The sequence below is a fragment of the Carassius carassius genome, chromosome 44 (genome assembly GCF_963082965.1).
Source record: "Carassius carassius chromosome 44, fCarCar2.1, whole genome shotgun sequence".
In the NCBI taxonomy this organism is placed as follows: Eukaryota; Metazoa; Chordata; class Actinopteri; order Cypriniformes; family Cyprinidae; genus Carassius; species Carassius carassius.
Window position 1 is genome coordinate 14,477,122 of NC_081798.1, and position 23,082 is coordinate 14,500,203.

The 23,082-nt window shown below is 36.8% G+C and overlaps 1 protein-coding gene across 1 annotated transcript in view; it reads right to left on the minus strand.

Moving 5' to 3' along the window:
* col6a1 (collagen, type VI, alpha 1) overlaps positions 1–8,574 on the minus strand; it is a 48,572-nt gene extending 39,998 nt beyond the window's left edge. The window contains exons 1-13 of the mRNA XM_059538071.1: positions 8,311–8,574; positions 7,072–7,201; positions 4,657–4,857; positions 4,402–4,561; positions 3,972–4,085; positions 3,048–3,068; positions 2,930–2,950; positions 2,797–2,841; positions 2,490–2,543; positions 741–785; positions 607–633; positions 438–464; positions 297–341 (exon numbers count right to left, since the gene is read on the minus strand). Of these exons, the coding sequence (XP_059394054.1) occupies positions 297–341; positions 438–464; positions 607–633; positions 741–785; positions 2,490–2,543; positions 2,797–2,841; positions 2,930–2,950; positions 3,048–3,068; positions 3,972–4,085; positions 4,402–4,561; positions 4,657–4,857; positions 7,072–7,201; positions 8,311–8,398 (978 nt within the window). The 5' untranslated portion in view covers positions 8,399–8,574. The remainder of the gene's footprint in view (positions 1–296; positions 342–437; positions 465–606; positions 634–740; positions 786–2,489; positions 2,544–2,796; positions 2,842–2,929; positions 2,951–3,047; positions 3,069–3,971; positions 4,086–4,401; positions 4,562–4,656; positions 4,858–7,071; positions 7,202–8,310) is intronic.
* Between the last annotated feature and the right edge of the window lie 14,508 nt (positions 8,575–23,082).

A 23,082-nucleotide genomic window follows, 5' to 3' on the forward strand; every position in this document is an offset into this window, starting at 1 on the left:
GAAAACAAATAAGATTTGAAAACTATGAAACTATAGGAAGATTTTCAGATTTAAATGATCTAATTTTCTATTCTTATCTCTTCAAAATTTTGTCATATTAGCCATTTTATTCACTCCATTCACTCTAAATATATGGAAAATATCAGCGAATATTATGCAACATTTTAATTTTTATTTCCAAGGAAGAAGAAAATTGATACAGGTTTGGTAAATGACTACAGAATCTTTATTTTTGGTGCACTATCCCTTTAAAAGGCTGTTTTTGTGTCATATAGGAAGAGGACATAAGCACTTACCTTACGTCCATCAACACCATCAAGACCATGTTGACCTTTGTCTCCCTAAAAGTAGGATTGAGATTCAATTCAGTACGATAAACAACTGGGAAAAATGGATAAGACTCAACAACTAAAGAGACTGCTAATAAACAAGCTCACCTTGAAGCCTTTATGTCCTCTCTCTCCCTGCAGATAAAACAAAAGTGTATTTGTGATGTTCCGCAGTTCCAAAATGAATTATGAGATAAAATAATCGCCTGCAGACTCTTGGAATGTGCTATTGATAAAAATGTCCGTCGAATCTGCAAGGCAAATCTGTTTCTTTTACCTTATGACCTCTTATTCCTTGGTCTCCCTGGAAGGAAAGGAAAAGAGTATAGATTATGGTTTCAGCAAGAGTGCACAAATCAACTGTAATATAAACAGAGTGTAAACATTTGTGAGAGAGAGCGGAAGACAGACCTTCATTCCTTGGTATCCGACAGGACCAGGATCACCAACATTTCCCTATTAGGAGAAGTAAAGAAAGAGAATGAGAGAACGCAAAAAAAAAAGAGTTTTGCGGGATGTGGTCGTGATGTAAACCACTAATTCAAAGACATTTGTAAATATGGCTGCGCTCTAAACCCCCTTTAAGATCACACTGAATGCCTTAAGTGAGGATAAACAAGGAAAATTAAAGTCATCAAGATAATATCTTAAAGAAAAACATTACTGCAGGGCTTTATGGAGTCAACTGTGCTCTTTAATTATTGTTATGTCTACACAATCAGCATTTGTTGTAAAATAACAGAATAGCTGGCACAGTCACCATCCACCGATTAACAGCATAGCTGGATGTTTTCCAGTGTATGGGTATGTTTACTTCTCTTATGACACTTATAATGGCCAAATTTCTGAAAACATCCTTACAAACACTATAGAATTATGCACATGTGGCAGACAGTAAATTCACCAGCAAATTCAGAGAGAAAAAAATTGATTGTTGAAACTGTAACAGCTGCAGAAGATGAAAGACCTTGGGGTCAGTTGAGGGTTTTGCTTTGATTGGATTATCAACAAAGAAATTCAGGGACACATGGAACATTTATTGGACACAATGATCTCATATCCATGTGAAAAGTATTAATCAGCACAATAATAGGCACATGCCATTGACTTTTCACCTGAGAGCGGTATATTTTGACTTCATTCTTAAGAGGTGTTCTAAAATTTCACAGGCCAATTTCATTCATTTAAATTAGGTATTTCTCAAATCTACACAATCAGGAATTTGGTGGGAGGGTGAAAGATTTCCTTATGCAGATTTCGCAACAGGTCAAAAGTGGTGCTTCATACAGTACTATTTTTTCTCTAAACTACCGACAATGGACAATGAGCTAATTTGCTAATGCTAATGTGAGTGCACATTTAGTATATGGTGAAATACAATGAACTATAAAGAGATCTATTAGGATAACTATTTTAGTGTCGACACCAACGCATGGTTTCGTTCAGTTTATAATAAGTGGTCGTGGTTGAGGAGCGACCCCCTAATAGCATTCTGATTGGCTGTCAATGTTTATATCATTCATCAGCTGAAAATAAATAAAACAATTATTGAGAAAGTGATCCCAATTATATCGTTTCTATGTGCTGATATTGTTATCGTTGTGGTGTGAAGATTCCTATTCTTATAGAATCATAGAATGATTTTTTAAGACTTTACCTTTAGTATTAACTTTAAAGTTATCATCCATGGAGCGAATGGACATTTAGACTCGAGTTCTGACACCTCACTTCTATTAATTCTGTAAAAATCGCGATTAATCACATCCAAAATAAAAAGTTGTTGTTTACATAATATATGTGTGTGTTCTGTGTATATTTAATATGTATATAATATGTGTGTATTTATATATATACAAAATATATAAAAATATATACAGTACACACATACATATTATGTAAACAAAAACTTTTATTTCGGATGCAATTAATCGCGATTAATCATTTGACACCATTAAAATTTGGCATCTTATCATCTACCAGATTCAAATTTTTTAAGCTTGCTTAAACATCAAAGTGCAACATTAGGATTGATCTTGACTGTTTTCTGGATCAGAAACAGAATGGAGGAGGTCAGAAATGTCAGATGTACTATAATCCTACAAACAGCCACTATCACTTTCTAAACAGGAGTGTATCTAAAAGCAGATAGCAGATGCTCACCGGAGGACCAACATCTCCTTTCTCTCCTGGCATGCCTGGTCTTCCATCCTCTCCCTGCAGGAAAAGAAAAGGTTAGGGCACAGTCTTCTGTTCATGCTGAGAGTGAACTAAACATGAACACATGTAACATTTCATTCAGTAGGAATCAACAGGTGGTTTGAAGCGTATGGATGAAGAAGCAACATAAAGATCTAATATGACTATATATATATATATATATATATATATATATATATATATGTACTGTATATATATATATATATATATATATATATATATATATATATATATATATATTTATACTCACTCTTTGTCCTGGATCCCCAGGGGGTCCTACAGGGCCTCCAGGAGCCTTTGAAAATATTGCATGAAACAGTTAGAAACCGAAAACCTCCATACAAGACCTGTTTGAATGGGTTAAGTAATGTAATGTTACTTACGTTGCAGTCAAAAGAGCAGCACTGAAGGAAAGATTGAGAAGACAACATTAATATCCTAATGTACAAAATTTAAATAAGATGCATAAAAATGTGCAAAAGCTATGGAAAAGGCACATACCACATCCTTTGTTTCGTTTGTCTAGAATGAAAAGCAAAAAAGGGGGAAAGGACAACATCAGATAAAATCTACACACACAATTGGCATGAGCTCAAGGCTGAAATTCCCTCAAGTTTTCAGTGAAATCTGAATTAATAAATAAATGCGGCATTGAGCCAATAGACTAGAATCAACTTCTAGTGTATCAATATACACTACCCTTTAAAAAATTGGGGTTGGTACAGTTTTTATTTTTGAAAGAAGTCTTTTATGCTCTCCAAGTTTGTATTTATTTATATAGAAAAATACAGTAAAAATAGTAATGTTGTGAAATATTATTACAATGTAAAACAATTGTTTTATAATTGAATATGTAATGTATTCCTTTGATGCCAAAGCTGCATTTTCAGCAGCCATTAATTTAGTCTTCAGTGTTACGTGATCCTTCAGAAATGATTCTAATATGCAAATTTGCAGCTTAAAAAACTTTTCAATATAATGAATACTGAAAACACTTGTGCCACTTAAAAACTTTTATTCTTTGATGAAAAAAGAAATCAAAATTCTATTCAAAACAACAGCTTCAATTTGAAACAGAAATCTTTTGTAAAATTATACGTGTCTTTACTGTTGTCACTTTTGATCAGTTTAATTAATCCAAAATAAAAGTATTTGATTCTTTCAAGGAAAAAATTAAGTAATAATAATTACTGACCCCAAACTTTGAACAGTAGTGTACAGTTACAGTTCAAAGCACACTTTATGTTTACGCCAATATAATATTTTCTTAAATAAACATTTAATTATGCAATTTCAAGCAAAGTTCCTACTCCTTTATCTTCAGGCATATCAATTATGTATGTGTTTGGGTCAGTCTGACCCATAAATCCACTGGAAAACAGGCTAAACATCATTGTTGTGATGAGTTTGTGTTACGACACTCACGATCATACTGATGATGGTGTTTATAGTGCTCATTTGTGAGGAGCGGGAGGGATCTGCAGCGGTGAAGTTCTGTCTGTAGCTCGCATCTGTTGCAATGACAGACAGTCTGGTGTCCTGAGAAGAAGACAGTTCAGAGAAAATTACTGTTTGTCCAAATACAATTGCAATCCATTTCTCAATACAGTATCACATCTCGTGTTTTCCTGTGTGGCCAGACTTTTGACCACCGACATGTCTACTCCACAATGCTGCTTATTATGGTCCACTTACATAGGACAAGAATGTCTTTTTGAGTTTTTTATATTGTTTACTTGCTATGTGCTCAAGAAAATCAAGAAAAGTCACACAGTATCTAACTAAAAACCCATTGTTTTCTTCAATCTTAAACACGTCAGAAAATGAGAAACTTGAAGTAGCATCTACACGGTACCTCCTGGTCAGGTGAGATGGCCACAGCGAACACTTTGACAGCATGTTGTCGTGCCTCATTGGCAGCCTCTTGGATCCCACCACATGGCTCCTTGTAGCCGGTCACAGGGTGACCATCCGTGACCACCACTATGTACTTATTCTCATGATAATGGGAGCCCCTGCAGACAGATGCATGTGACTGTTTTCACACATGGCTATTTGTAAAATCCTCTTTTTTTGAAAGCTGTTTTAAATAATATCAAATTTCACATACGCTCGGAGCAGCTCGGAGATACCCTCCTTGATGGCACAGTCGGTGTATGTTCCTTTGCCAATGTATTTGATTTTGTCTATTGCCGCCTTCAGGTCTTGACGCTTTGTTTTCAGGTCAACTAGTCCCATCACCAGCTCAATGTCGTCACTGTAATGTAGTGCTCCAGAATTCCACGTCACACTGCGATCACATGGTTGTGGTCTGGTAACAAGACAACAGATATGGTCAGATTGGTAACATTTGACTGTTTATTATACAGATATTAATGCCTTCTTCTACATGGCCTTATTCTAGATCTCTTAACTCGGCCCCAACAACTAGTAACTACTAACTATTAATAAGCAGCGAATTTGGAATTTAATGAGGTAAAATACTTAGTTAATAGTGTGTACGTGTTCCATAATCTCAAGTGTCAAAAAGCAAAGCAAAGCAATAAAGTAAAAATGTACGTAAACTAATTTTTAAAGGTGCACTAAGAAAACATTTGTTTGCTGGCTGATACAACAACACTGACCAAAAGGATTATCAAGAAGTAAAATAAAACTAACACTATTAAAAACATTTTGCTTACTGAATAAAGCTGAAATACAATATAGACATAACATGAAAAACTAAAAAGAAAATCACAAATGTTGGCTTGGTAACTAATGGAATAGTTGAAGTGTTAAAATTGCTAACTGAAAAAAAATATATATATATATAAAATCTAAAACAGAACTAAAAGTGAATAATAAATAAATAAATAAAGCTAACACAGTAATAATTGAAAATAAGAATAGTAATTCCAAGCACAGCAGAGGCAAAATGAGAAACTAAGCATGGCATGTACGTAGAATCAGACCAACTGCAGAAATTAGTAACTGAAGCCATTTTAGCTTGATTTTAGTCAAAATACTAAAAAATAAATAAATACAACTTCTAGTAACATGATTTATTGGCTTATCATGTTTGGCTAATAGGTGGCACTGTTACCAAATTAATGTGGCATGGTCGGTGTGAGGTGACAATGCCAAATACAAAGTTTGATGTCAGTATGTCAAGAAATTGCAGAGATACAGCCTGAGATGCAGTTTGGCATCTTTCCAACAAATTCTTTCATGCGATAAACAAGAACCATTTGGTATATCAACAAAAATTTGTCAGCATGCTCTAAAGATGATATGATTTAATTTTTTGGTGAAAATCGGACCAACGGTCTAAGAGGAGTATGAAAAAGTAGGTTTTTAAAGAAATTCAAACTGGCAGACAGGAAGTTTGGCTGACTATTGTAACACTGGCATCACTGTTCTCAACATGACCCAAGGAATCTGTCAATACCAGTCTCATTACAATAGGCAAAATTCCCAGAAAGCTATTAGCATTTATTTGAAATTTCATTATAACTTTTGACCACAAGGTGGCACTGTCTAAAAACTTTTTTGAGTACTTTCAGGTCATGCTCTCGATGGTACATACAAAGTTTTGTAATGGTGTAATGCATCTGTAAAATATAGCATTTTATACCATAATAATATATTGTAGTCAATCACAATTTCATGTTTTTGACCATTATAGCGCCACCAAGAGGCACAATCCCACCAGATGTTTTATCTGTCCTCAATGTGTGCCAATGTGTGTCTAATTGAGTGAAAATATCTAATTTTGTTTTGGAGAATATTAATTTTTATATGAACAGAACAAAAATGACTTTGTGTGAATTTATTTGCCACTTACTATAAAAAAATTTGGCAATTGGGCATTAGCGTATTGCCGGCACTCTATGTTTTCGTATTTCCTATGGTGGTTTTGTGTCGATCGGAGTAACAGTTTCTAAGATATTGGCAAATGTTTTTTAAGTGCTAAAATGCTATGTTGCACAAACCATAAGGCAAAACCTGGCATGTTTGGTATCGCTGGACTCGCCAAGGATGCAGGAGTCTAAAAAGTGACTTCCATGAAAATTATTTGAAAATAATTCGACCACACCCAAAATCATTATCATGTGAATATTTGATTTTACATCTTGGTGGCACTGGCTCGAAACTGGCTTCTCAGGCTCCTTCAGGGCATCATGCTGATGAACCATACTAAGTTTTGTAAAGATACGTCATTGCATTCATAAAATATAGCAATTTACCACAAAATTAAAAATGGCCGAAGCCCAAATGACTGACATTGGAAATTTGGGTATAATTCGACTCAGCGTGATGCACCTAATCTAAAGAGACCAGTTGTGATTTCTGGCCACACCATTTAGAAGTTATAAGAAAAAATATGCATTTTTAATATCTCCTGACCACCAGGGGCACAGAGAATCTGAATTTCGTAAGATATCCTTTGTTAAGCTTTCAAAGCATATTCTTGATATGATATACAGTACTTGGTCAAAAAATTTACAATACATCAGTCAGAATATGAAATTTAAAGTTAGCATACAGGTTATTTAGCTGATCAATGAACAGCTTTGTGAAGGTCTTGAGCTGGTTGATGTAAAACTCTGGAGGTTTGGCTCTGAGGGCCACACTTTCAGACGTGTCCAACACAAAGAACAAGTCCACAGGACACTCTACGGGAAGACAGAAGGAGAATGACAAAATTATGATTTTAATGGGTCCAAAACAGCATGAAATAGTTGTGTAAACAGTAGCAAATTCATTCTCATGTTCACAATGCTATATAAATATGAACTTTCAGTGTTTACTTACTTTTATCTATCACTTCCTTGTCCTGATAATTATGGATTATCTTCATTATTATTAATCTGAGAAATTAGCATCACCTGACCTAAACCCTGCAGTCATGTGACACTAAAGATGATTTGAATACAGTATTAAAGTGTCTGCAGTACTGTATACAGGCATTACAGAAGTATGAAGATGTAAATTATCAAATAAACTGACCAAAAGTCACAAAATGTTTACCTATTTCAAATGAACCTCAAAATCTATTTTTGGGACAGTCAGATCAGATTTACACAAATGTAATAATGATTTTATTTTATTTTTTACCAATTTAAGCACAGATTATATAGGAAAAATCTATAAAAGTGGCCTAAAACAAGGCCTTTCTTGCAAAGAGCCAAAAGGTTTCTTTAAAAACATAAGTTGCATTTCAAAAATTGACTCAATACTCTGATTTTATTTGCTTTGAAGCATCATTTTGCTCATTGTTGGTGCATCAAACATAATAATCTTCTGCATATATACTTTGAAACATGCAGCATCACGTCATCATAGGTATTTCCTGATAGATAGAGATGTCATTTTCCATTAGATAAAATAATTCGATTCATTCTGTCAGTTGCTATACTATTGTAACTCATTAAACTATCGCACTATACTATATTTTACTATACGACCATCCTAAACTTGCCTATACCTTTCTATGATTCCACTCACTAGTAACACATATTTTAATTCCAAACACCTCTATTTAACTTATTATAAAGTTTCTATGATTATTGTAACAAAAAAGCAAACGTTAAATGCATTGAAACCCCATATAGTGCAGAATGTGTAGCTCGTTTATTTGCAGCAGCATTTCATATCAGTCTAATGTAACTTATAACCGACTTCTACACTCAACCACAGCATTAATGCCGAACATGCAAAACATAGTTATCCTTTACAAATAAAACAATCAATGCAACATGGACGGGAAAATATTTATAATTACCTCTGAATGAGATTATTTGGTCACTCTGAGCGATGATCCCTCCCCAAAGTGCGCACAGAGCGATCAATATATATCCATTAAGCGCCATAGATGCTGATGTTACTGCACGTTAACCGTGCAAATTGAAGTTGATTGACACACAGCACAGAAGGAGTGATATGATTGCAGAAGAAATATAAAAACAGGCTCGGGTGAGATGAAGTGGCGGACAGTAGCACGGTGGCGCGTCCGCTCAGAGCGCGCAGCAGAATGAAACGCCTTAGAGCAGAAGGGAGGAGGAGGAGGAGTTCGGTTCACTCTTCAATACTTCAGGGCTTCATCCTACTGCTGCACATTCATGTTAGGCCCTAAAACACTTCAAAATATGAGGTATATTCAAAATCAATACGTACTTGAACATGATTCTGCTTAGCGCACCTAATGCACCCTATTTCCGGTGTTCGAGAACGCTTGGCTACATAATGACGCCACCATTATACAAAAGAATAGTATGGAAATACCCAAAAATATGCATTGCATTAATGATGGCCCATAACAATATATATATATATATATTACAAATTTTAATTTCAATATATGAATTTTAAAATACAAAATTGCATTTCTAATTCCATTAATAAATTTAACAAACATTATCTAGGCATGCATTATTAACATTTCGTACTGTAATATTCCAGTAGTTTGAAATATCATTAAACTTTAATGTCTTCATATTTGAATATACATGAAATACGTATTAACGTACATTCCCAAAATACAACCTTTTTCTCATTGCTTTTTTAAAAAGAATATTATATTACACATTATATAGTCTATACATGCATTACATTACTATGTAATATTGTTATCTATTTATTTATCTTCAATGAAAGGGTCACTTATACAAATAACTCTTTTAGAAACTATGTGGGTTTTTTTTTTTTTTTGCATAAAGTCTGGTTACCTTGGAGACTAAATGGGTAACATCGTGTTGTGTTTGAACGTGCAAGCTTGATGAAGCACAGTTTGGATGTGCAGAAGCAGAATGATGATATTTTCGATGTTCTTCTGTGGAAGAGATTGAGTCATCCTCATGAGGTTATGCATGAAGTCTTTGAGATGAAAAGTGCACTCAAAGATACAGTTGTCAAGAGCTGAGAGGTGAAGAGTGTGAGAGACGGGGAGAGAGGGAGAGAGGGAGAGAGGGAGAGAATAACGAAGAAACGAGACATCTGACATGTCTTTTCTCTTCCAGATATGGAGGGCAAAGGTCTTTCCACATCTGCATCTCGTTTACTTGTAGACCAATTGATGAGACGACACAGAGAAAGAAAGAATTAAGAGGGACGTATGCACTTCGAAAAATAACGCAACTCAGTTCTTAACACTTGTTTTTGAAAGAGAAACAGCGCCACCAATGTGCGGATTTTAAAAAGTCAAAATAAATCTGAATTATTTTAGAAGAGAATATGAGAACACGCTTTGCTTAAATTTGTCGCACTGAGATCTTGATTATGATTATGAATATACAAAGTAGTGTACATACACATTTCCACAGACTTAACAAAAATGGCTTAAAATCACAATTTTAAATTAGAAATCTACTGTATGACATGAAGCTGATGTAAATCAACACACCAAATGATGTCATAGATTGAGATAAATGAAGAGCTACAGCTTTGTGTTCATATATTTTTCCAGAATGATGACAGGAGTGGAACACTATGGGTAATATCTAGAGCTAATGAATGATGCTTTGTGACTGGGTTAATTATCACTACAGTAAACTCAAGATGACACTCTGAAACATAATAATTACAACATTGTGAGTGAAGAATGACATCATCTTTCATTTGCGCATGTGAGAGGATGGGAAAACATCTAAACACTTTGAGAGAGTCTAAGCAAGAGCAGCTACGTTTTAAAACTAGGAAAGGGTGAGTGTAAAGTCGGTAAAGTGAAGACACTACATTCATTGTACATCTAGCAGTGTTGCGTAAAACAGAGGAGGGAAAATAGCAGAGGAATATTTTTTCCCTCTCTTGGTCTGTACTGAACACTGCATTAGCTGGAACGTCACAGAGGGGAGATCAGGGTGGTCCTTGGGGAAACCTAGTCATGGTGGTACTGTGGTGGTACCATGGTACTAAATAATGTTTACGTGGTACTATAAGGTGTACTAATGTACAGTATGTGTAAAAAAATTTGGTAATATCATTATGCTTCAGAGAGGGAGGGTGAAAGTGTGAAATGGGATGTTTACTGTATGTTTTGGACCAAATAAGTTGCCTGGTGGCAGCTAAGGGAAATGGGTGTGGTTTCCCTCCAAAAGAAAGGATTTGTTTCTCCTTGAAAATTTTTACAGGATATTTACAGGAGTCCAGTGTTTTGGCCAGAGCTCAGCAAGCTTTTTCCACTGATCTCATTCTCTTAGCTTTTTTTTCCATGAAAGAAAGAAAGAGAAAAAAATCATTTTGTACCCTAAGACTGGGAGGAAAAAGGGGGGGAAACCATCTGGTAATAATCAGGATTTAATGGTGGAGGCTTACTGTAAATTTACTAAGAATCTGACAGCTGCACTGGTTCATTCATCCTTCATCGAGGTGAATGCCATAAGGATTATTCGCTGTTATGTACGAGAGGGAAACATACTATCAGACAAAATATAATTAGCAAATTATTAGCAAAAAAAATATTATTTGCTGAAGCAAAACTGCTGCAAGGCAGATGTGACAAGAATTCAGACAAGAAGAAAGCTCAAAGTTAAAGACAGACTAACAGGTCAAAGTGCACGGCCTTTAAAATGAATGTTATTTCATCATGTTAAATGGGGGGTGAGGGAGGGGTCAAGCTTGACCTCTGGTCGTCTAGGGAGCCTCAGTTTTAGATTACAATCACAAAACAGCATAACATAAATGCCCCAAACTCTGAATGCTATCAGGTTATGTATTGTTCAACACTTCGGGGTCAGTAGGATTTTTGAAAATGTTTTTGATAGAAAACTAAGGCTGCATTTATTTGCTCATTAATGCAGTAAAATGAGCAATATTGTGATATTTTCAAATGTAAATTATTCCCGTGATGGCAAAGCTGATTTTTCTTGCATCATTTCTCATCTTCGGAGTCACATGATCCTTCAGACATCATTCTAATATGCTGATTTGCAGCTCAAGAAACATTCTTATATATCAGTGTTGAAAACAGATGTGGTTAATATTTTTGTGGAAACAGTGATTTAAAAAAAAAAAATATATATATATATAAATATTTTGGTAAGCATAAAAGTCGGATGAATGTCAAAATTAATTTTTCCTTCTTTGTAAATAACTAATCAGTCATTGGGAAAAATCCCAACTTTTCACCAAATGAATACCCTGGCCTTCCTTACCAGATCTGGATCCAAACAGGAAAGCCGGTGAGATTTCCATGGGATGAAATCATAAGCTCTTGAGAATTGCTCCAAGCACATTTGAATACAGATGCCAGTTTTTCTAGAATTATGTAAACTTATACAGCATGTGCATGAAACCAAATGATGAACGAGATACGTTATGCAATATAATCCAAAGTAATCTATGTGGATACGATTATTATTTATATTGCACAACAATAACTCTGCCCCATTTCATCTAACGATTTAAGATGGTGAACAGATGTTGTCACACTGTTTTGCAGATGCTAGATCACCTACACATATTGTAGGAATATGGATAGTTTAATTCAGTTGATATGTGGCCATGTTAATGAGAAAACAAACTGATATCAGACTGCACAGATGCACATTAGTGTCTTCTCCTGTTTTGTGTTTCAGCAAAACCATGCAAAACCTTTCTCATTTTTTCCAAATCATATGATCATGTGACAGATCGAGGCAGGCACATTATTACAGCACTGTAAAGTCTGGAAGACACATTATTACAAAAACACCTGCAAAGAAAGCAAAAGTAAAGGATACAGTCATAACAGAGAGACTTTTTGAATAAACTTTTGTGAATGTGATCTTGGATACCAGCTGTTTTCAGTGACGGTCTATAAGTGTTTACTCAGCATGGTAAGGTGCGATGCTTTCACAAGTGTGAAAACCTAATGGTGTAATGAGACTGAAAGAGAGAATGAGAGTAAAACACTGAAGAAAACAGCATTTTGACAGCATGTAAAGACCTCTCAGAGGATTAGTTCAGAGCAGACATCAAGGCCTCTCTCCTGAAGAGCTTTAGCTAATTAAACACAGACCTGAGCCGCATTCAAACAGCTGCGAGCGCCGAGACACTCCCATTCATCATCAAGTGCAGTCTGCCAACCAGATGGAGGAAGCTGGTGGAGTCCCTTATCTCTCTCCTGAACTCTGGGATGATGTTGACCAAAAATCTCAATCCGCATTGACAATAAAAACAGCATGGAGGCTACTGTATGAGACTTCCACAGAGACGGTTTGTGCAGAATCACTTCTCCAGAGAAAGACTGACAACCATATCTACGAAAACAATGGACCTCAGTTTATAATAGCACAACAATGAGAACATCATGAATCGACTTCCACTGAAACCTTTATATTTCACGAGAAACATTTTGACAGGAAAACCTAGTTCTTGATGAATTATATTGGCAATGAGGAGATTTTTATTAACATGTGGCTTTGTCTGTATGTTTTTGTTTCCCTGTCTAAGTGGTGCAGCTCTGTGTCGACAGATTTTGATTGGAGTTAACTGCAGGAAATGCTTGTAGGAAGCGGACAATCAACTGTGATACTAAAGGGACTCATTGAATCTCTCAAAGGAGACATATTTCCTGAGTTGATGTCCAGCCCAGTGAATGCATGTCCCCGCTCCAGCCCAGAAACGCTCTTTACTGGCCGAGCCGTCTGTCACTTACATCCTTCAAAAAACATTTTATCCTGTAGCCTACTAATTATAGTCAGTCAGGCACTTAACTTGATTTCAAAGGCTGTTTTATTTCACTAAAGATTATAACAGAAGATGAAAGTACGACATGAAACAATATCTTCTTTCTTCATTTTCACGTGAGCCTTCCATTTCCTATGGAAGCATATGGGTAGCAATATTCAATTTGGGATGTAATATGCAAAATGACAATGCAATATGTAAAATGACAATGCATTTCTGTATTTAGATTTACATTTTCCAATAAATTTGTGCAACGTTTGGTGCAAAATGAAAATGAAATTACATAATTTTCATTTGCCATTTCATACACCAGTTTTAATATGTAAAATGAATACTAATTTGAACGCTTTATAAGTTACAAAATTAAAATGCAAATGTATTACAGAAATGATTAGATATGTATAACATGTTCAAGCAAAAACTGTTGCGAAATTATCATTTAAATGCTATTTTTCTTAAATGCATTAACACTCACAGTCAAGACACTTACGATTGCATTTTCATTCAATGTCCCGCAATGAATGTAGCAAAATTCAATGTGCACATTGAAAATGCATTTCGAGCCGATCACGTGTCCGCCCCCTCCCACCTTGTCAATCACTGCGTGAACAAGGCAGGGCTTGCAGAAGGTCTGAGACTCAAATCACAAGAAGAGGATTCATGTGAGAGAACATGGACAAGACAGTAGGCTTCAATATTTCATTTGCACTTGTGGGCGGAGCTGAAACGCTGCTTTCATCTGATTGGTCAAATCGCTCCACCTTCAACTCGGTCTTTTCATTCTTTCAGGCAGAAAAAGAGTCAGTGCGAGTGAAGCACTGTAATGTCTGAAACCACCGCTTACTGTTAATTAGAATAATATTTGAATCAGATGTAGCTGGGCACATAATTCGTGCTGCTGAGACCTGCAAATTATTTCTAGGTTGTAGTATTGTATGAATATTGTCCCACTGATAAATACAGTGCAAATAGTTCTGTCTCTTTGGATAACAGTGAACAGTGGAAATAAAAATCAATAATAGACTGAACCGTTCCATGTCTGTAACATTTACCACTCTCATCTTTTAAGTCATAAGGCACTAGGTGTGTGTGACATTAATAAATAATTGTAAAAATTAATATAGTTACATTTCTGAAATAAAAATAGTAAAATTAGCTCTATGCTGCTCAGTGCTCCTGTAGCCTACCCCAGAGCGCCCTCTTGCAGCTGTAGGCGGTAATGTTTTCTCTTGGTTCTGAATAAATGCGACTTATATATGTTTTTTTTCCTCGTCATGACGTATTTTTGGACTGATGCAGCTTATACCGAAAAATATGGGTAACATTATTATTATTATTTATTATGAGAGTTATTGACACAGACTAGAACTTTCATGTTTCACCAAATTCAGCTCAGATCTTCAGACTCGTCCGACTCGTGTTGCTGTATAACTGGCCAGACTTACCTTCCCAAAAATTTTTTTTAATAAATTTAACTATATTTATTTCCACTTCACTGTTATCCAAGGAGACAGAACTATTTGCACTGTTTTTATCAGTGGGACAATATTTATACAATACTATAACCTAGAAATAATTTAACGGGGTCTCTTGCAAGTCGCAGCAGCACGAATTATGTGGCCAGCATAATCTGATTCAAATATTATGCTAATTAACAGTGAGTGTAGTTTCAGACATTACAGTGCTTCACTCGCACTGACTCTTATTCTGCCTGAAAGAATGAAAAGACCAAGCTGAAGGTGGAGTGATTCGACCAATCAGATGAAAGCAGCGTTTCAGCTCCGCCCACAAGTGCGAATGAAATATTGAAGCCATAAACCGAAATGATCAAAACGTACACGGACCAACTGTCTTGTCCATGTTCTCTCACTTGAATCCTCTTCTTGAGATTTGAGTCTCTTGACCTTCTGCAAGCCCCGCCTTGGTCACGCAGTGATTGACAAGGTGGGAGGGGGCGGACACGTGATCGGCTCGAAATGCATTTTCAATGTGGACATTGAATTTTGCTACATTCATTGCGGGACATTGAATGAAAATGCAATCGTAAGTGTCTTGACTGTGAGTGTTAATGCATTTAAGAAAAAATAGCATTTAAATGATAATTTAGCCACAGTTTTTGCTTGAACATGTTATACATATCTAATCATTTCTGTAATACATTTTAATTTTAATTTTTCAACTTATAAAGCGTTAAAATTAGTATTCATTTTACATAATACGTTAACGTAATTTAATTTTCATTTTGCACCAAACGTTGCACAAATGTATTGGAAAATGTAAATGTAAATACAGAAATGCATTGTCATTTTACATATTGCATTGTCATTTTGCATATTGCATTCAAAATTGAATATTGCTACCCATATGCTTCCATAATTTCCAGAACAACCTTCATTTACTGTTGAATACATTCTGCCCTCTAGTGGACAAATGCAGATCTATCTATCTATCTATCTATCTATCTATCTATCTATCTATCTATCTATCTATCTATCTATCTATCACACTCTACCCTTTTTTTGTCAGCTGAAAATGTTTTCCATTAATTATTTTCCTGAAGTACCCTCCAATAATTGAATGGCATATATATATATATATATATATATATATATTTGGAATTTTCTTATGGGATTTTTTTTTATGGGAATTTTTATATCACTTGTTAAAATGTTCATGTGATTTCATACTGAAGTAACTACTGTTAACAGACAGAAATTCTGAATAAAAAATGTATTAGTAAATATTGATATTTACTTGAAGATAAATAGATTATCTAGAGGTATTTTTTAGTATTAGTTCATATAACTAATATAGATGCTAACAAAAATATATATATTTACATATATACATATCAAAATATTTTCTTTATAATTTATTTATTCAGGAAAATGATCCAATATTACATATCTGTGAGAGTCAAAATTATATGAATCTCTAGGTTGAACAACACACAACACATTTATTTAAATTTCCTTTATATATCGATAATCCGCTTGCAGTGTTATGGTTTGCTTGAAGGTGCATTCAAGCAGCTTGCTAGCATTTCAAAAAAACTTTGCATTAGCTTCTACACCATCAGCAGATAAATATTTAGTTGTCTGTATGGCCTTACTCTCTTAAAATTCAACAAAAACAGCCAATAGCAGTGCACAATGGATGGGGGCTATATCATTACACAAGGTCATGCGCTGTTAACTGGATACATTTCAGTGTAGTAGCTACTGCAGGAAATAAATGAACGTGAGATGAACCATCAAGCTACAAGCGCATCATCAAAATGAAGAAAACTTAAATGTAATCTTCATTTTCAAGACTGCATTTCTTAGGTCAAAAGAAACTGAATTAAATACTCCACAAGCATATATGCACTCTTAAAAATAAAGGTGCTTTAGAGTGCCATAGAAGAACCTTTTGTCTAAATGGCTCCATAAAGAACCTTTAACATATGAAGAAGCTTTCTGTTTCCCAAAAGGTTCTTTCTGGCAAAAGAAAGTTCTTCAGATTATAAACAGGTAAGAGATGGTTCTTTAAAGAACATTTGACTGAATGGTTCTTTGTGGAACCAAAAAAAGCTCTTGGGCATCACTGTGAAGAAAGTTAAGAGTATAATTGTGGTGTTTGGGTGTCCATTTTTTATATTTTTGTATTCTCGAACCCTCAAAGTCACTAAATCTTATCGAGAGGTCCTTTGGGGAGCACAACATGATTAGCCATTATATAAGAGCAGACGTTTGTGGAAGCATATGTTCCTGTTGAAAAAGCATCCTGAAACAGATCATCAGACCAGACTGACCTTAAAACTAAAGAAATCGATATTTCAGAGGTCAACGGGTTTCATAGTTTTAAGGGGAGCTTAAGTCGGGTTAATGTATAAATCTATGGGCAAGCACAAGTAAAAACAAATTACATGCTCCGTGGCACATAAGCACCAATGGAAGTCCTCCCCCCTTTAAGGGAAAGTCGTGGCCTAGTGGTTAGAGAGTTTGACTCCTAAACCTAGGGTTGAGGATTCGAGTCTCGTGCTGGCAATACCACAACTGAGGTGCCCTTGAGCAAGGCACCGAACCCCAAACTGCTCCCTGGGCGCCACAGCATAAATGGGCTGCCCACTGCTCCGGGTGTGTGTTCACGGTGTGTGTGTGCACTTTGGATGCCATACTTGGCTATATGTCACGTCACAAAAAAATTCACAGAAAACGACGCCTAAACAAAACTGACCTTGACATTGCACGGGTCACATGATCTAACATAAGAGTTAAAGATTCTAAAACATAAAATAAGTCTATACAGCTCAGAGAGGTGGCCACGCTTTGAGACTCAGCAGGAGAGAATCACATTATTTCTGTAGTAGATCCTGGCATACAGTAGGTGATATTGTGAAAGGATTTCTATTTTTCTCATTTTTCTGGAAGCTTTGAGAAGCCTTACACTCCACTCACTGTCAGCTCTTCGCACTACTCCTGCTGACGGTTTAACCTACTGGAAGCCAAAAGAAATTAATGTCATGATAAACATTTCAGTGAAACGCAAAACACAGAACCGCTCAACTTTAGCAAACTGCAGTTTAGTTTCTATTTAAAATTCGGCTCATTTATTGTACAAATTAACGGTTAGCGTATATTTCACTCTTGATTACGAGTCAAAAGATTAGGGTCAGCTATTTTTTTGAGAAAAAGAAAATGAAGCAATACACAAAAAGAAACTTCTGTTTGTGACATTTATTACAGAGCATTAAATAAGGGAGAAAAGCAAGACAACTTACAATTTTTAAAAATAAATTACATGTGTATAAAAAACTGCTATGACATTCACATCGCTACAAAAATAAAACGTGGTGGTGGGATTTAGAATATACTAAACATCTCCAAGAATCTGACTCGCATGACTTTTCCATACGTATTTATTTAGCATTCATCATTACAAACACACTGTGGTATATGGGGAAGGTTTTCGCTGTTATATTAGAATTTTCCCCTAGGTGGCAATAGCAGTTCAGTAGTTAAAATGGGATGTGTAGAGCTAGCTGAAGAAGAGTCTGCCAGCCTGTTATGCTCTGTGTTTGATCATGCCAGCATGAAGTAAAGCTCTTTGCTAAACGCTACCTCGCTGTCAGTCTTCCTTATATGAGTACTCAGGATACAACATTTGGCGACGAGGATGGGATCCTGGTGAGCTCGGAAGAGAAAGAACAATAAGAAGCTTGAGAGTGCAAGTACGCTGGAACTAGGCGGATGTCGGATGACGAGGAAGCTAACGTTAATCAAGACGTTGAGATGGCTATGGCAATGGTAGGAACACTTACTGCTTTTGACAGTCAGACCCAAACATGGGAGGAATATGTCGAAGTGTTGGGACATTTTTTCGTTGCCAATGGGATAGGGGATAGGGAAAAAAAAGATGGCAATATTGTTAAGTTCTGTGGGTAGTCGGACATACAGTTTAATGAGGAACTTATTGAGTCCGAACAAGCCTGGTGAAAAGTCATATAAGGATTTGACTGACCTGCTGCAGTCACATTATAATTCGAAGCCCAGTGAAATAGTCCAAAGATTTAAGTTCAATTCGAGGACTAGAGCAGCGAATGAAACTGTGACAGAGTATGTGGCAGTGCTATGAGAGCTCGCTCAACATTGCAACTACGGGGATAAATTGAAGGAGATGCTACGCGACAGGCTCGTGTGTCGCATAGCGGATGATCGCATGCACAGGAGATTGTTGGCGGAGCCGGAGCTCACATTTGAAAAAGCTTTGAAAGTGGCGCTGGCCATGGAGACAGCAAATAGGGATGTGCGTGATTTGCAACTGAAAACATTGGAGGGCACCGTGAGTACAACTGCATCACAAATGTCAGTGCATAATGTGGAGTTAAACCAGAGAGGGCCAGGGAAGGCAACACCGTTGACCTGTTACAGGTGTGGGGGTGGACATATGTCAAGAGACTGTCGTTTTATCAATGAAAAGTGCCATGGTTGTGGAAAAAGGGGACATTTGAAGAGAGTGTGCAAGTCCTCGCCTTTTGCAGACCAGAGTTTTAAGGGGGGGAGGGAAAAACAAGCAATCTGTAGGAAATTTCAGAAATTATAAAAAGCAGTGGGCGCATCACATAAGGGAATTTCCAGAGAATGTCACTAGTGATGAAGATGTATTTACGATGTATAATCTAACAGAGCCAAAGTTAACGAAAGTAGACCCCATTACTGCACAGCTTAACATAAATGAGAACATTGTGGAATTCGAAGTGGATACTGGTTGTAGTGTGACGATTTTGTCAAAGGCTGAGTATGCCAAGTTATGGACCGCAGGGGGTGCACGAGAGTTGCAGGACTGCTCAATGACTTTGAAAACCTACACGGGCGAAAAAGTACCAACACTAGGAGCGGCAGATGTTATCGTAAAGTACAAAGGCCAAGTCAAACAGCTACCAGTAGTGGTTGTAGCGGGGTCAGGACCAAATCTGTTAGAACGGGCATGGATAAAGGAGCTGGGAATGAACTGTGTTCGTATCAATAAGATGGAGCAGCCAGAATTGACATTGCAGTATGTGCTAAGGCAGCATGAAGAGGTTTTCAAGGAGGAGCTGGGTACCTGGAGAGGCCCACCAGCAAAAATGTACGTTAAAGAAGGCGTGGCTCCTAAGTTTTATAAACCCATGCCTGTGCCCTATGCGATGAGGAAGAAGGTGGAAATGGAGTCATGAACCAGGGAATTATTGAGCCAGTGAAATTCTCAGAGTGGGCAGCCCCGATTGTGCCGGTGTTAAAAGCTGATAGATAATTCTGTGCGCATTTGTGGAGACTACAAACTCACTGTCAACCAGGTGTCGAAGCTCGACCAGTATCCAATATCGAGATTGGAGGACTTGTTTGAGAAGATGTCAAGCGGTGAAAAGTTCAGTAAACTGGACCTGAGCCATGCGTATCAGCAAGTACTACTGGATGAGACATCCAAGCCATATGTCACCATTAATACGCACCAGGGTCTGTTCCAGGTGAATCGGTTGCCATTTGGGGTTTCCAGTCCAGCCATATTCCAACGATTGATGGAGAGTCTGGTGGGCGGCATCCCGAACGTGGCTGTCTATTTGGACGACATTTTGCTGATGGGCCAGAGTGACCAAGGTCACCTTACAATGCTGGACCAGGTGTTAACGCGGCTGCAGGAAGCTGGTCTTCGCCTAAAGCGTAACAAATGTGTGTTCCTGGAGCAGGAAGCAGAGTTCCTGGGTTATAAGGTGGATGCTTCTGGACTTCATCGTTTGCGACATATGGTCCGGGCTATACAAGAAGCACCAGCACCGACCAATGTCACAGAACTGAGAGCGTACCTGGGTCTGCTGAACTATTACAACAGGTTCCTGCCACACCTGTCAACTTTGTTGGCACCTTTACATGAACTGTTAAGGAAGGGAACCACTGGGAAATGGGAGGCAGAGCAAGAGAACGCTTTTGAGGAGTCTCATGTTTTGTGAGTGCCGAATTCAGAGAGTTTATGCAGAAAAATGGAATCGAACACATTACTTCTGCTCCTTATCATGCTTCCTCCAATGGTTGTGCTGAGCGCGCAGTCCAGACATTTAAGTCAATGATGAAGAAGGAGGGTGCCGGAAGCCTGATCACTAAAGTGTCAAGAGTGCTGTTTAGTTACCGCATTACACCACAGTCCACCACTGGGCTGTCGCCTGCTGAAATGTTACAAGGCAGGAAGTTGAGACCTAATTCATCCGGTCCTAAGGAAGGAAGGTGGAACGGAAGCAGGGCATTCAAAAGAAACATCATGACAAGCAAGGTTCAGGGAGGAGTTTCCAGGAGGGAGACGCCGTGATCACAAAGAATTTTAGTCATGGACCTAAGTGGATTCCTGGGTTCATTGCCAAGATCACAGGTCCTGTCTCCTACAAGGTCATGCTAGGAGATGGTAACATTGTGCGCAGGCATGTCAACCAGATATTGGCAAGTTCGGAAGACAAGGATTCGGCAGAACCAGAGATCATGGAACCTATGGAACCAGCCGTTGTCTGAATCGGCAGCTGCAGCTTTTGCAGCGCCAGAGAGTTCCATTCTGGAGGAAAGCTGTTTGGTTCCAGAAGCAGACACTGAGGGTGTGGCAAGGCCTGTTTTAGAACAGGCCAAAACATCAGGGCTGGATATTCAACCTCCGGGTACTCAAATGCAGTCACAATCTTCGACTGCCGTGGTACGAAGGTCGTCGAGACCTGTATCCAGTGTTAAAAGTGAGTGTTAAAAAAAAAAAAAAAAAAAAAAAAAAAAAAAAAAAAAGTTTTTCTCAAGAAGTGTATGTTGTAAGAGCTTAAGGGGGGAAGATTGTGGTATATGGGGAAGGTTTTCGCTGTTATATTAGAATTTTCCCCTAGGTGGCAATAGCAGTTCAGTAGTTAAAACGGGATGTGTAGAGCTAGCTGAAGAAGAGTCTGCCAGCCTGTTATGCTCTGTGTTTGATCATGCCAGCATGAAGTAAAGCTCTTTGCTAAACGCTACCTCGCTGTCAGTCTTTCTTATATGAGTACTCAGGATACAACACACACACATTTCCCTGAGGAAATTCACCACTCCAGCTTTGAAAAAGAACCAAAAAATGGAAATGAGCATGACATACGGTACAAAATGAAAGCAAGGAGTAACATTGTGAATGACCTCCAGTAATCAAACACACTTATTTCTGTGTGAACTGCAGATATGATATACAGATGACATGAACATTGCAAAGAAAAACACTTTTTTTGCAAAAAAACAAATGAAACCTAAATGATTGCTATGGACCATAACGAATGACGTAACAGATATTTCAGTGTGCATTTGAAGGTGTAAAAGTGAACACAACCAATAGAAATGGCATAAGGTGCAGGTCTGTTATTGTGACAGGATTTAATGATGTTCTCAAGCAACTTACTGCCTCCTAGAGGAAGAGAAACTGATTGCCACACCACACAGTTCAGATTAAAGCAAAACTATTTAAATAAAAAATGAAATAAACTTAGCATCAACAAGAACAATAATTAAAAAAGAAAATAATTTAACATTCTCCAATCCCAAAATCATTCAGTATTATGTTCACATTAGTTAAGGACATACAGGTTTTTAAAAAGACAAAGATTGTTGTGTTTGTTTATTATCTGGGGTCAGTAGATGGTGCGAGCAGATGTTTTGAGGAGATAGTTCACAAAATTGATACATCATGTAACTGATCGTCTCACCCAGGTCAATAAAAAGCAAGGTGATTTTTTTGTTGCCTCGTTCAAGGAATGCCCAGAAAACACACATTTATGATAGAAACAAACATACAGATAACATAATCGGACAAACACAGTTGAAAAGAACACACTGCAATCATTTAAGATGATCAATACCATTTCATAAAACAAACAGTACCAAAGTATTGCAGAAATGGAGCAATAAATACAGAGACAGATTCAGCCCTTTGTCAGATTAAACTGAAGATTTCAAAATGCCCCATACAGTAAAATAAATCAACATCAATTTGAAATCCAAACAATAAATAAATGCAAACATGGAAGAAAACCTATGATCAGATTTTAAGATTTACTGTATGGACATTTTAAGGTCTGTGTAAAACATATCTTTAATATGTTTACAAATTGTATTACCTCACATGTTATTAATTAAATGAAGAGAAGCCCAATAGACATGCAATGTATTTTTAATAGTGAAATGTTACTATTAATCATTTTCCATTTGAAACTGTGTAAAATGTAAAACAAAAAATAAAGACACCAACCTAAGTGACTGACCAAAAAATCCACATGCAACAATACAAACTGTCAGAGATAAAACAAAGGTGACCACCATATATATATATATATATATATATATATATATATATATATATATATATATATATATAAACAATTTCC